The sequence below is a fragment of the Nanorana parkeri genome, unplaced genomic scaffold (genome assembly GCF_000935625.1).
Source record: "Nanorana parkeri isolate BGI_ZX_2015 unplaced genomic scaffold, ASM93562v1 scaffold2337, whole genome shotgun sequence".
Classification (NCBI taxonomy): domain Eukaryota; kingdom Metazoa; phylum Chordata; class Amphibia; order Anura; family Dicroglossidae; genus Nanorana; species Nanorana parkeri.
Genome location: NW_017308605.1, coordinates 11,051 through 24,070, shown reverse-complemented (window position 1 = coordinate 24,070; position 13,020 = coordinate 11,051). Strand labels below are relative to the sequence as shown.

The window sequence follows — 13,020 nt, the reverse complement described above, 5'->3', positions numbered from 1 at the left end:
ACCACCACCACCACCACAGAGGAGTTCTGTCTAAACTTGCCCGAAGGAGAGAAGGCAAATTATGGCCTTTCGGGGCCTCAGCGCCTCTCGCCTCATAAGCTTCCATTGATTAGTCAGCCGTTACAGATAGAAGACTTTGAGAGAGTTCCCTGCTGACATGTAACTGATTATTGGGGTGTGACATTCCCCCCTCGAGGGCCCAACGGCAGCCGAGGCTCGGATTGGTCAGTTATTTGGGGGATGAAGAGAATGGGAATGTTCACCTTTAAAATCTATGAAATGATGATGCTCGGTCCTCCTGAAAGTGATCCGGGCTCATGGAGGCAAACGGCAGCGATGTGCAGGAGGCCGTCACCTCCGCATTATGGCAGTAAGATCTCTGAAAGATTGTTTCTGATTGGTCCTTACTGGGCCCGGCACTTTACTCCTGGGATATGGATACCAACCAGGAAAAGGTGACAACATGGAGGTCCAAGAAATGAAGTCATTACAAAGACTGGCAAAGAACGTGCAAGAGCTTACAGTCTATTAGGGTATAAGGGGGATGCAGAAGGGGAGGAGCTTACAATCTATTAGGATATAAGGGGGATGCAGAAGGGGAGGAGCTTACAATCTATTAGGATATAAGGGGATGCAGAAGGGGAGGAGCTTACAATCTATTAGGATATAAGGTGGATACAGAAGGTAGAAGAGCTTACACTCTATTAGGATATAAGGGAGGATACAGAAGGTGGAAGAGCTTACACTCTATTAGGATATAAGGGAGGATACAGAAGGTAGAAGAGCTTACAATCTATTAGGGTATAAGGAAGGATACAGAAGGGGAGGAGCTTACACTCTATTAGGATATAAGGGAGGATACAGAAGGGGAGGAGCTTACACTCTATTAGGGTAAAGGGGGATACAGAAGGGGGAGGAGCTTACACTCTATTAGGGTAAAGGGGGATACAGAAGGAGGAGGAGCTTACACTCTATTCGGGTATAAGGGGGGATAGTAGTACGAGGTGTACAATGCTGCTACATATACAGACTTCTCCTGCGTGGCATGACGTTGACGTCTCGGTTTCGGAGGATGAACGGCCTGAATATCGGGCAGGGGATGTGTGCGGCTTTGTCCATCATTTGTACGATGGGGGGTCTTTGCTGTGAGATGCGGTGGGCGGGTTTTGTGTATTTGGGGGACTCGTGAATGATGCGGGTGCAGGATGCTGGGAGTGTTGCTTCTCTCTGGCCAGTGATAATCTGGTTTCCTGTTTCCACATTGACCTCTCCCGGACCGGCCAAATCATTTCCTGTTTGATCATCATTCGCCTCCCGTCACGATCCCCATAAACTTCCATTTCCATCCACAATTCCCCTTTTTGTGCAATTTCTCCTCCAATTATCCCTCTTCTGACTTGTCCCAATTATTGACCGTTTGTCACGGGGGGCTCATGCGATTTGTGTCGCCTCTCAGCCCGCTGTGTGACGGTGCGTAGACCTGACATTGCGTCGGCCCCGGGCTGGTACGTGTCAGGGGAGGAAGGGGTGAATTGTGCTCTCCACCACTCAGGGAGATTATTGGAAGGGAAACTCTCCATTCCTGACATGCCTCTCCAGAAGTTCACAATCTAATATGTTTTCCCACTGCTTGTTTAAACACAGTTAATTAGGCGGTGACCGCCATGTGAACCGCGCTGTGTATATCTAATCAGTACGGCGGCAGCCGGAGTGCGGCATGGCTGCAGGAATAAACAGGCCTCGGTGACGGGGTAGCTGTCCTCCCACCTCCCTGACCCGTGCCCTCAGACTTTGTGTATTCCCTTTCCAGGATCTTCCCTACGTTGGCCGTCACGGACATCGACGTCACCGGACTCCTCCCCCCTTCCCTTCGTTAGCCGCCACGCACATCGACGTCACCGGACTCCTCCCCCCTTCGTTAGCAGTTACGGACATCGACGTCACCGGACTCCTCCCCCCTTCCCTACATTGGCCGTCACCGACATCGACGTCACTGGACTCCTCCCCCCTTCCCTTCGTTAGCCGACGGAGCCACTTGGGGAAGGGGGAGGAGTCCTGTGACGTCGATGTCCGTGACGTCACCGGATCGCCGACGGGACTCCCGGAAGCCGGCGGAGAAGGCGAGTGTTTTCATTAGCGATCAAAATAATTTAAATCGATCAAAAAGTTTAACGATTAATCGAGAAATGAATCTTTAATTTCCACAGCCCTAACGAGAAGTTAAAGCTTTACTACTTGCACATATCGAGTGCTGGTGACTTCTATTGTGGACTGTATCTGACACGGCGCCATCCGTGTTGTCACTTCAAGCACCAACCTCTTACTCAAGGTCTATGCTGTATGGAGTGCAAATGGACATCCTCAACTATTGGCAGCCCAGAGCAACAAAAGGCACGGTGGTGCGTTGCCTTGGGTAATGGTGCGTTGCAATATGTAAGGGCAGAGAGAACGCTCACTGACCGTCCCACATCCAGCTTCATTGCCCAGGTGCCGGCCGTGAGCCGTCCGCCCTCCATAGTAATACTATCCAAGGAAGTGGCTACTAGGCCCCGGGGCCGTACCATGTTAGCTGTTGGAATGAATAAACCACATGTATGGTGAACTAGCGGTGTGCAGCATTCACATGGACGTGTGAGTTGAAGCTGCGTTGCGTTTATGCTTTGAGGAGGCCATTATTATTATTATACAGGATTTGTAGAGCGCCAACAGTTTGCGCAGCGCTTTACAATATAAGGAAGACATTACAATCACAATACAATTCAAGACAAGATGGTAAGGAGGGCCCTGCCCCTGAGGGCTTACAATCTAAGAGGGAGGGGCCAGTGATACATGAGGAGGGAGCTGTGTGGGGATGAATGGTCAGGTTGAGGTGGGATCGGCTTCCCTGAAGAGATGAGTCTTAAGGGATCGCCTAAAGGCAGCCAGAGTGGGACATAGTTGGACAGGTTGGAGTAGAGAGTTCCTCAGTATGGGAGACACTCTAGTGAAGTCCTGGAGATGAGCATGAGAGGAGTCGACAAGGGAGCTGGAAAGCAGAAGGTCTTCTAAGGAAGACATTACAATCACAATGCAAATCAAGACAAAATGGTAAGGAGGGCCCTGCCCCTGAGGGCTTACAATCTAAGAGGGAGGGGCCAGTGATACATGAGGAGGGAGCTGTGTGGGGATGAATGGTCAGGTTGAGGTGGGATCGGCTTCCCTGAAGAGATGAGTCTTAAGGGATCGCCTAAAGGCAGCCAGAGTGGGACATAGTTGGACAGGTTGGAGTAGAGAGTTCCTCAGTATGGGAGACACTCTAGTGAAGTCCTGGAGATGAGCATGAGAGGAGTCGACAAGGGAGCTGGAAAGCAGGAGGTCTTGGGATGAGCGGAGGGGACGGTCAGGGTGATACTTTGAGACAAGGTTGGAGATATAGACGGGGGCGGAGTTCTGGATGGCTTAGTAAGCGATTGTTAATATTTAGCATTTTCAGAATTAACGGCACTGTGATGCGGTGATGCGCATGACACGCACAGGTGTGAGTGGGCCCGGATGTGAAGATCTTCTGCTGTTGCAATGGGCACCCCGCGTTTCCTGCCGTGTGACATTGTTGCAGTCGGGTCAGCGCAGCATCTCTGCCCCTTTTTGTTCTACTTGAGCACAGATCTGAGGATCGCTGGGTGCCAAGGGGTTAATCATACCAGCCGCAGCATCTGGGGGAAGTTTCCTCCGGTTGGGGGCTGCGGAGGAAAGATTGTGGCACGGCAGGATTAAGAGGTGCCTCTAGGCAGCGTCTAATTTTATCCCTTGTAAAGTCCTCCATGGCCGCCACAGCTGGTTCACATACCCAGTTATTCAAAGAGAGAAAAACCCCCAACCCCCGAACGCGTGCTGGAAGACTCGAGGCGCCGCGTGTGCGGCATCATCGTCACGCTTTCAGGGGCTTCATCTGGACTTTCCCCAGGCCAAGGAATGCCGTATATAAGGGGTATACTGATACTGGTATCGGTGCCGATACCGAGTATTTGGGTGAGTACTCGTACTCGCCCAAATGCTCCGATGCCTAGCACGAGTACTTCCTGTATCAGGAAGCCGGGCAGCGCATCATTACACGCTGCCCGGTTTCCTGATTGGCCAGGAAACGGCTCCATGCTCTCTCGTCACTTGTGATGAGAGAGCATGGAGCCGACTTCCCGGCCAATCAGGAAGCCGGGTGGCGTGCAATGACGCGCTGCCCGGCTTCCCGATTGGTCAGGAAGCTAGCGAAGCCGGGCGCCCTGTAATGACGCAGCGCCCGGCATTCTGATTGGCCGGGAAGCCGGCGTCATGCTCCCTCGTCATCTCATGAATCATAATATTAAGAAAGTGACCTTTTAAAGCATTAGTTTGTATTGCTTTAGAAAAAATGTGACCTGTCCCTTTAAGAAAAAGTATCGGTAATCGGTATCGGTGAGTACTTGATCAAAAGTATCGGTACTCGTACTCGGTCTTAAAAAAGTGGTATCGGTGCATCCCTACCGATTACCTTCCTACCCAGAGCAAGGCACTTTGCATCCCTCATCGCCCGGTACCGTCACGTCGGGGGATTAGGAACGTTCCGTTTCCCTGACTTTAGAAACTTTTTAAATGAGAGATGGAAAAAAAAAAAATGAGAAATGATGCCGACGTGAGGAACTTTGTCTCCAGACGTCCTTGGAATGGACCAAACCTTGTTAGGAGGTCTCGGTGAATGGGGCAATGAGATAAAAAGGTCTTTAGGGTTATGAGATCTGACATATTTCAGTGCTTTATTGTCACCTCAGTTGTCTGTTTTATGTGCAGCTGCCTCATTGGTAGTTCTGGTTGGATAATTCCATTTTCGGGGTTACTTACCAGCGGTCACCGGTTTGCCAGTTCTTCTAGTCCAGGGGGGTCAGCAACCTTAAACACTCAAAGAGCCATTTGGACCCATTTCCCACAGAAAAGAAAACACCGGGAGCCACAAAACCCTTTTGACATCTAAAATGAAGATAACGCGTCATGTATCGTTATTTTACCATTATGCTATGTATAGCATCGGGGGCGTAACTAGAAATCACAGGGCCCCATAGCAAAATTTTGTATGGGGCCCTGTGATTTCCAGTTACACCCCTTGAAGAGCCCACATAGCTCACCTGAGGGTGACCCTGCAGAGCCCTCTCTATGGTGGGCTCTATGGTAGACTCTCTATGGTAGACTCTCTATGGTGGGCTCTGCAGGGTCACCCTCAGATGGTCGCACTCCTTACCTGTCCGCCTCTTCTTCCTCCGTCTTCGTCTTCCCTCCTCCGTCACCGCCTCCTTCTCTGATGCTGACCCGCCTCCTCCTCCCCGCCACGTCCAGCCTCCTCCACCGCCGCTGCTGACTCTCATTGACTCGGCAGCGGCTATGGAGAAGAACGCAGTGCTGCAGAGATCACGATGATCTGAACAGCGGCACGTTCGAACCCAGACGGCCCGCACGGCATCAGGGGGGTGTCTGGCCCCCATGTGCCCGGGCCCCATAGCGGCCGCCAGGGTCGCTATGGCCATTGTTACGTTGTTACGCCACTGTATAGCATGTATATAGGTATATGTGGGCTTAGTAACGCACTGGACTCTGGGCTTAGTAACGCACATACCCCCCCCCCGCTCCTCATTCGGTCTCGCTTGCCAAGCCTCACAGCCAGCATCCCAGCCAGACGGTGTGCACTGCAGGGGGCGGGGCATGTGTCACGCACTTCTCCTCTCCCGCCGCCTGTTACTAGGGACGCGGCCGGGAGAGGAGGTGAGTCACAAGACCCGCCCCCTTACTGAGAAGCCCGTCGAGATAAATGGTGATTTGCTGACTGGTGGTGGAATAGGAGAGCGGCAGAAGGAGAGGTTCAGAAAGCACAGATCTACGAAACGCATGAAGCAGAAGTAGGGAGATCTGTGCACTGCAGGTCCTCCGGTACAGCTTCCTTTCCAGCAAGGAGAACACTGGCACCCCCAAATCTCACTCCAAAGCTGGTGGGACCAGCAGTCAGAGGCAGCAGTGCCTTAGAGGATCTCACACTGCAGGTACACAGCTAGGAGGCTACAGAACAGGGGTGCCTAGACATGGGGAGTGCTCTGATATCAGGAGTGCCTAGGCGCAGGAAGTGCTCTGATATCAGGAGTGCCTAGACACAGGAAGTGCTCTGATATCAGGAGTACCCAGACACAGGAAGTGCTCTGATATCAGGAGTGCCCAGACACAGGAAGTGCTCTGATATCAGCAGTGCCCAGGCGCAGGAAGTGCTCTGATATCAGGAGTGCCCAGGCGCAGGAAGTGCTCTGATATCAGGAGTGCCCAGACACAGGAAGTGCTCTGATATCAGGAGTGCCCAGACACAGGAAGTGCTCTGCTATCAGGAGTGCACAGGTGAGCGGCAGAAGGAGAGGTTCAGAAAGCACAGATCTACGAAACGCATGAAGCAGAAGTAGGGAGATCTGTGCACTGCAGGTCCTCCGGTACAGCTTCCTTTCCAGCAAGGAGAACACTGGCACCCCCAAATCTCACTCCAAAGCTGGTGGGACCAGCAGTCAGAGGCAGCAGTGCCTTAGAGGATCTCACACTGCAGGTACACAGCTAGGAGGCTACAGAACAGGGGTGCCTAGACATGGGGAGTGCTCTGATATCAGGAGTGCCTAGGCGCAGGAAGTGCTCTGATATCAGGAGTGCCTAGACACAGGAAGTGCTCTGATATCAGGAGTACCCAGACACAGGAAGTGCTCTGATATCAGGAGTGCCCAGACACAGGAAGTGCTCTGATATCAGCAGTGCCCAGGCGCAGGAAGTGCTCTGCTATCAGGAGTGCCCAGACACAGGAAGTGCTCTGCTATCAGGAGTGCCCAGACACAGGAAGTGCGCTGATATCAGGAGTGCCCAGACACAGGAAGTGCTCTGATATCAGGAGTGCCCAGGCGCAGGAAGTGCTCTGCTATCAGGAGTGCCCAGGCGCAGGAAGTGCTCTGATATCAGGAGTGCCCAGACACAGGAAGTGCACTGATATCAGGAGTGCCCAGACACAGGAAGTGCACTGATATCAGGAGTGCCCAGGCGCAGGAAGTGCTCTGATATCAGGAGTGCCTAGACACAGGAAGTGCTCTGATATCAGGAGTACCCAGACACAGGAAGTGCTCTGATATCAGGAGTGCCCAGACACAGGAAGTGCTCTGATATCAGCAGTGCCCAGGCGCAGGAAGTGCTCTGCTATCAGGAGTGCCCAGGCGCAGGAAGTGCTCTGATATCAGGAGTGCCCAGACACAGGAAGTGCTCTGCTATCAGGAGTGCCTAGATACAAGGGGGGTGCCCGTATCCCATAATTAAAGGGATAGGTTGACTGGTGAGCCCACATGGTTACAATATCCTCACATGTGATCATTGATGATGCTGCAGTCCGACTCACATACTCTCCCTTTGCCTCCAGGTTTCCACCTCAGCGGCACGGTGACGGAGCCGGCCACACAGTCCGAGCCAGAAGCCACCTACCAAGTAGCCATCAGCTTCGACCGCTGCAAGATCACCTCGGTGACCTGTGGCTGCGGCAACAGGGACATCTTCTACTGCGCTCACGTGGTGGCGCTCTCGCTTTACCGGATCCGCAAGCCGGACCAGGTCAAACTGCGTCTTCCCATCTCGGAGACCCTCTTCCAAATGAACCGAGACCAGCTGCAGAAGTTTGTCCAGTACCTGATCACGGCGCACCACACGGAAGTGCTTCCCACGGCTCAGAAACTGGCCGACGAGATCTTGTCCTCCAATTCCGAAATCAACCAAGTGCACGGTAAGGACGGCCCCGGGGGGCCCGCGCGTCAACAGTAGGAAATGAATTCAATGGGGCAAATTGCAGTGACCCTTATTAGCCAATCGGATGTAATCTTTCGTGACACAGCTGAAGTCTAATTGGTTGCTGAAGATGGCAGAACTTCGGGGCTGAGCAGGTTACCTCCCCTGGCGTAGTGTGTGGTGCCCGGGGGTCTTCTCCTTCCCCCTCCAGTTATTAACTTTCTAATGATTCCAGATTAGTTCCCCCCTTCTTCCGGGTCACTTCCCACCCAGCGTGACCCTGCTCCCGCTGTCACATACGCACTCCCTATAGTCCGGATGGTATTGGCATAATGCCGACCCTGCATGCAGTCGTGGCGTACAGATCTCCACAGCTAGGATGCCGCTCTGCTGCATGGGGCGTGTTGTACTAGCGCAGCGCCCGTCTCATGTCACTGATGTGTATTATTTAGGACGAGAGCACCGCAAGGCTCGCATGGGTCCAATATGAATTTATCGTTCAGGAAAAGTAGTCAAAAAGCTAACGCGTTTTGGGTTCTCAATTGCCCCCCCGCAGTGAATTCACAGACAGACTGAACAATAGACGTAATATAAAAAGGGGAGTGAGGTGGTGATTCGGATAGCCTGGCGACCTGAAGCACCATCCCGCCATCCAATCCATGTGACAACTAAAGTCCAATGCTTCTGTGAGTTCACTGCCGCTATTCAGACCACTCCAGGGACCCTCTGAGACGCTTAGATTGACATAGAGCTGCCCCCTCTAATATTATCTGCCTACCCTGGTCCGGCACATATCACATCATGAGGTGTGACGGGTCTGCCACCGATCTACTCTCGCTAACCACCACCCCGCCAACCCCGGCCTATGGAACACTGTCTTTTATGTTTTTGTTGGGTTAAAAAAAACACACCGGGGGGCATTTATCAAAACTGGAGCAGACAGGATCTGGAGCAGTTGCCTAGGGCAACCAATCAGCTTCTCTCTTCAGCTTGTTCAGTGAAGATTTGAAAATGAAAGAGAGATGCTGATTGGTTGCCATGGGCCAGATTCAGTCTCGCCAGTCTTGATAAATTCCCCTCACTAGGTCTTATTTTCGGGGGTCGGTCTTATTTTTTTTTTAATGTACAACAATCCGCACTTATTCATGTACAAACATATGGTGATCGGGGCACTCAGGGGCGCCGTACCTTTCCAAGAGCAATTTGCTAACCAATCGCTGGCCAGAATGAATGAAGCGCACTTTCACTATCGGTCCCTCACAGGCGGAGCGCATTTGGTATCACTCCGCCTGTGACAGGAGGCGGCGCTATAGAGGAGGCGTCGGCTTATGCGGCTCTGCTCCCTCCGCTGCCGCCTCGCTTCCTCTAGCGCCGGCTTCGTTGGCACCGCTGATTCTCTCCCGCGGCTCTTCAAGTTCCCCCTTATGCCACCACCGGCCCTGGGAATGGTCACAACTGGGTCTTATTTTTGGGGTAGGTCTTATATTCGGGGTCTTATATTCAGGGTAGGTCTTATTTTCGGGGTAGGTCTTATTTTCAGGGTAGGTCTTATATTCGGGGTAGGTCTTATATTCGGGGTAGGTCTTATTTTTGGGGTAGGTCTTATATTGGGGGTAGGTCTTATATTGGGGGTAGGTCTTATATTGGGGGTTGGTCTTATATTGGGGGTAGGTCTTATTTTCGGGGTAGAGGCCACAAACGGGAAATATGGCGGCATGTGACGGTTGGCCTGCAGTGGTTCCGCTTCATCTGCCTCCTTCATGTACAATCCCGTTCATGCCTTTGGTACACTGTAATGGAGGACAAGGGGTCTGAGCTGCTTCTTTTTCCCTTCCAGGGGTTGGTACACTGTAATGGAGGACAAGGGGTCTGAGCTGCTTCTTTTTCCCTTCCAGGGGCCCCCGATCCCACTGCCGGCGCCAGCATCAATGACGAGAACTGCTGGCACTTGGATGAAGAGCAAGTCAGGGAACAGGTGAAGCTCTTCCTGTCTCAGGGCGGATACTACAGCTCGGGAAAACAGCTCAACTCCATGTTCGCTAAGGTAAAGCGTCGCAGCTTTGAGGGCCGTGATGGGAAATCCCAGCGCAGACCGTCCATTCAGGATTGTAAATGATCCCACAATGCAATGTTTCTCGTCTCCCCGGTTATTTCCGAACATCTTGTCACTAAAATCTCGTATTGGCTTTAACATGCTGATGTGGTTTTAAAATTCACTTTTTTAATATTTTTAAATCCGCAGCTTTCATTAAAAATAATAATCCCCGGTGATCCTGCCATGACGGTCCTTGTGCAGGCACTTCCTGTTATAGACAACGCTCTCTGTCGCTGTGTACATGTGCGTTGTCGCATGAACTTTCTATAGCAGACATCCCAACTCTCCCGGAACGCTTCGGGAGTCTCCCCCCTGTTAGCGGCTCCCGGAGACGGCATAGAAATGAATAGCTAGATTGCTATTGGCTATTTTAATTTGCAATAGCGAGCTGCCTATTGCACCCGCCCACTGCTGCTGTCAATCAGCAGAGGTGGACCTCAAGTTCTCCATCAGGTCCTCTCTCTGCTGATTGACAGCAGCTGATTGGCAGCTTGCTATTGCAAATTCAAATGGCCAATAGCAATCTAGCTATTCATTTCTATGGCGTCTTTTTTTTTTTTTGACGGCAGCAGCTGTCCCCCCCCCAAACAGCAGATAGCAAAGAAGCTATTGCTTTCTGTGCTATCTGCCATCATTTAAGGGGGGGGGGGGGGGGTGAGGGGCACCTACCTGAAATGAGAAGGGCACCTCCCTGAAATTACTTTTTTAAGGTTGGGATCCCTGCTATAGTGACTACAAATTGCCATTTCAACAGCCATGCCCACTGTTGTCACCATCAGGAGACTCAGGGTGAAAACCTTCTGTCCAAGTTCTCCAATGGAGCTCCTCTGTTGTCACACGGGCTTCTGATGCAGACAACATGCGTCCCTGTCCGTCCGCACTGCATAAATGTGCTTCGCCGTTGTCATCAGGACACCAGCCCCGAGAAATGCCGTGCAGCCATCGCTGGAGTGCATGTGGACAGGAAATGGATGCAAAGAGGCTGCAGGAGATCAGTAGCGCTGTGATTTGAAGAACAGTTGAAATCCTGTCACGCAACGCACAGAGCAAACTCAATGTGCAGTTAGGGGTTTCCGTCTTTTTAAAGGGGAATGCCGGGGAAAATGGGATTGTGGTTTCTGTTCAGATTTTGGATAAAGTAGGGGAAGGATAAGGACGTCTGTCAGGTCTTTGTTGTTGTTGTCTATGTCCTTGTTTCCTGTCCTGGTGACCACACAGGAAGTGTGTGTGTGTGCGGGGGGGGGGGGTTTCAGTTTTTGGTGTTCCAATGCAGCTGTGATGTTGCTGTTAACGATACGCCGTCTGTTCCCCCAGGTGCGAGAGATGCTCCGGATGAGAGATTCCAATGGGGCCCGCATGCTGACGCTGATAACGGAGCAGTTCATGGCGGACCCCCGGCTGGCACTGTGGAGGCAGCAGGGAAGCGGGATGACGGATAAGTGCCGGCAGCTTTGGGACGAGCTGGGTAAGTGGCCCCCGCGGAGTTTTGTTCTTCACACAGCTGGAGAGTTTGAGAGGCTCGAGGTCCCGGCTCCACCAAACTCAATCCGTTACAAACCTCCGACATTGCAGAGGAAGCTAAACAGACCCTGAGCTAAAGAGCAGCAAAAAAAAAAAGAGGACCTGTCAGGACAGCTGTTGCCTGCCATGTGTAAAATCACACACCCTCCCGGAAACTTCCAGAAGTCAAGCAATGGCATCCTCCAGGACTGGAGCCTAAGCCGGGACACATGGCTGCTCTCCGTCCTCGCTGGTTGCCCCGGCTCTCTGTCCTTCGCTCGTTGCCCCGGCTCTCTGTCCTTCGCTCGTTGCCCCGGCTCTCTGTCCTTCGCTCGTTGCCCCGGCTCTCTGTCCTTCGCTTGTTGCCCCGGCTCTCCTCGCTCTCTCTCCTCGCTTTCAGAGGCACTGCATATCTTCAGCAGCTTTTTACCTGCTTCCTGGATCTTCATGCATGCTGATCTGTCCCCCCGTAGTGCTGGTGCAGCTGGATGTTTCAGATGCTGCAGGTTGGGGAAGGGAAGGAAGCCCCTCCTTTGTCTTGGGAAGGAAGCCCCTCCCTCGTCTGCAGCGTCTAACACATTCAGCTGTACCAGCACCATAGAAGGGAGCTGGTAGAACTTGCAATCGCGTTCTACCAGCGTTAGCTTTGCGATTGACTGATAGACCTAATGGGCACCCCTCTCTTAGACCATGTCCCCTGCCCCCCCTTTCTCTGCTGTGGCCATCGCTGCATATGGCCGTGGCCTGTACTGTGGGCTGGGCTGTACATCACACGTGTGACTGTTTCCTGCGGTGCACAGGAAGTGTCCTTTTTTTATACTGCAGTCATGTGCGTTGCCCTAAAGCAGATTCCACTCCGTGTTGTAGAGGCTCCGTAAATATCACCGTCCAGTGTCGGCTTTGCTCTTGTGATATGAAGTCTGGACCCCAATCCTTAGGCGTAGGGCTGTTGACTTGAGGCGCTCCTCGCTGCTTTCCCGACAGCTGCCCAAGCAGTTTCCCTTTCAAGGGATGTGTCACTGAACACTGTGTGGGAAGAGTGTGACGGGAGCAGCCGCTTCCTACAGAAGCATCGCGTTCCCGCGCTCTGGAAATGGACGCGCTCGGAGTCGCTGCTCTGAAATTAACTTGTGGTCTGCGAGACGGGGAATGGCTGCTTCCATCTGACCCTTCTCACACGGACGGGCCTGCATTAGATTCCCTTTAACGGACCCCGAGATCCACAAAGGGGCAAACAAAGCATTCCGTTTCCTTATTGCATTACAGGTCAGGAAGTCAGCGGTCCGTTGGGATATATGGCCCCCTTTGCCAAATGTATCATTTCCACTGGAAAATAATATCTGGTTACTGTGACTTTAACTCGTTGACTTGAGAAGCTCTCATAGGACTTGACAAGCCAATTGCTTTGCTTCTGATTTCCTTTCTCATACAAGTCAATTAGAACGCACGAGGCGCTCCCTGCGATTTGGAGGAACCCCGTAGCAACTTTTAAGCTAACCACAATCCCTCAGAAGCAACCCAGCGGCTGGTCAGAGCAGCACAGAACATACTGCGCGTGGCTTGCTTCTGAGTCTGAAGTCCCTGTGCACAAAGTGATATATAATGTGACGTGTATGATTAAATGTTCTGTAGCCTAT

General features: G+C 52.3%; 1 protein-coding gene across 1 annotated transcript in view; it reads left to right on the top strand.

Annotated features, from left to right (window-relative positions):
* The window catches only part of LOC108801430 (zinc finger SWIM domain-containing protein 5-like), a gene marked incomplete at both ends in the record, with an annotated part of 59,794 nt that overhangs the window by 35,736 nt on the left and 11,038 nt on the right, over positions 1-13,020 (top strand). Inside the window, 3 exons of the mRNA XM_018573323.1 lie at positions 7,430-7,786; positions 9,684-9,832; positions 11,198-11,356. Coding sequence (XP_018428825.1) covers positions 7,430-7,786; positions 9,684-9,832; positions 11,198-11,356 — 665 coding nt within the window. The remainder of the gene's footprint in view (positions 1-7,429; positions 7,787-9,683; positions 9,833-11,197; positions 11,357-13,020) is intronic.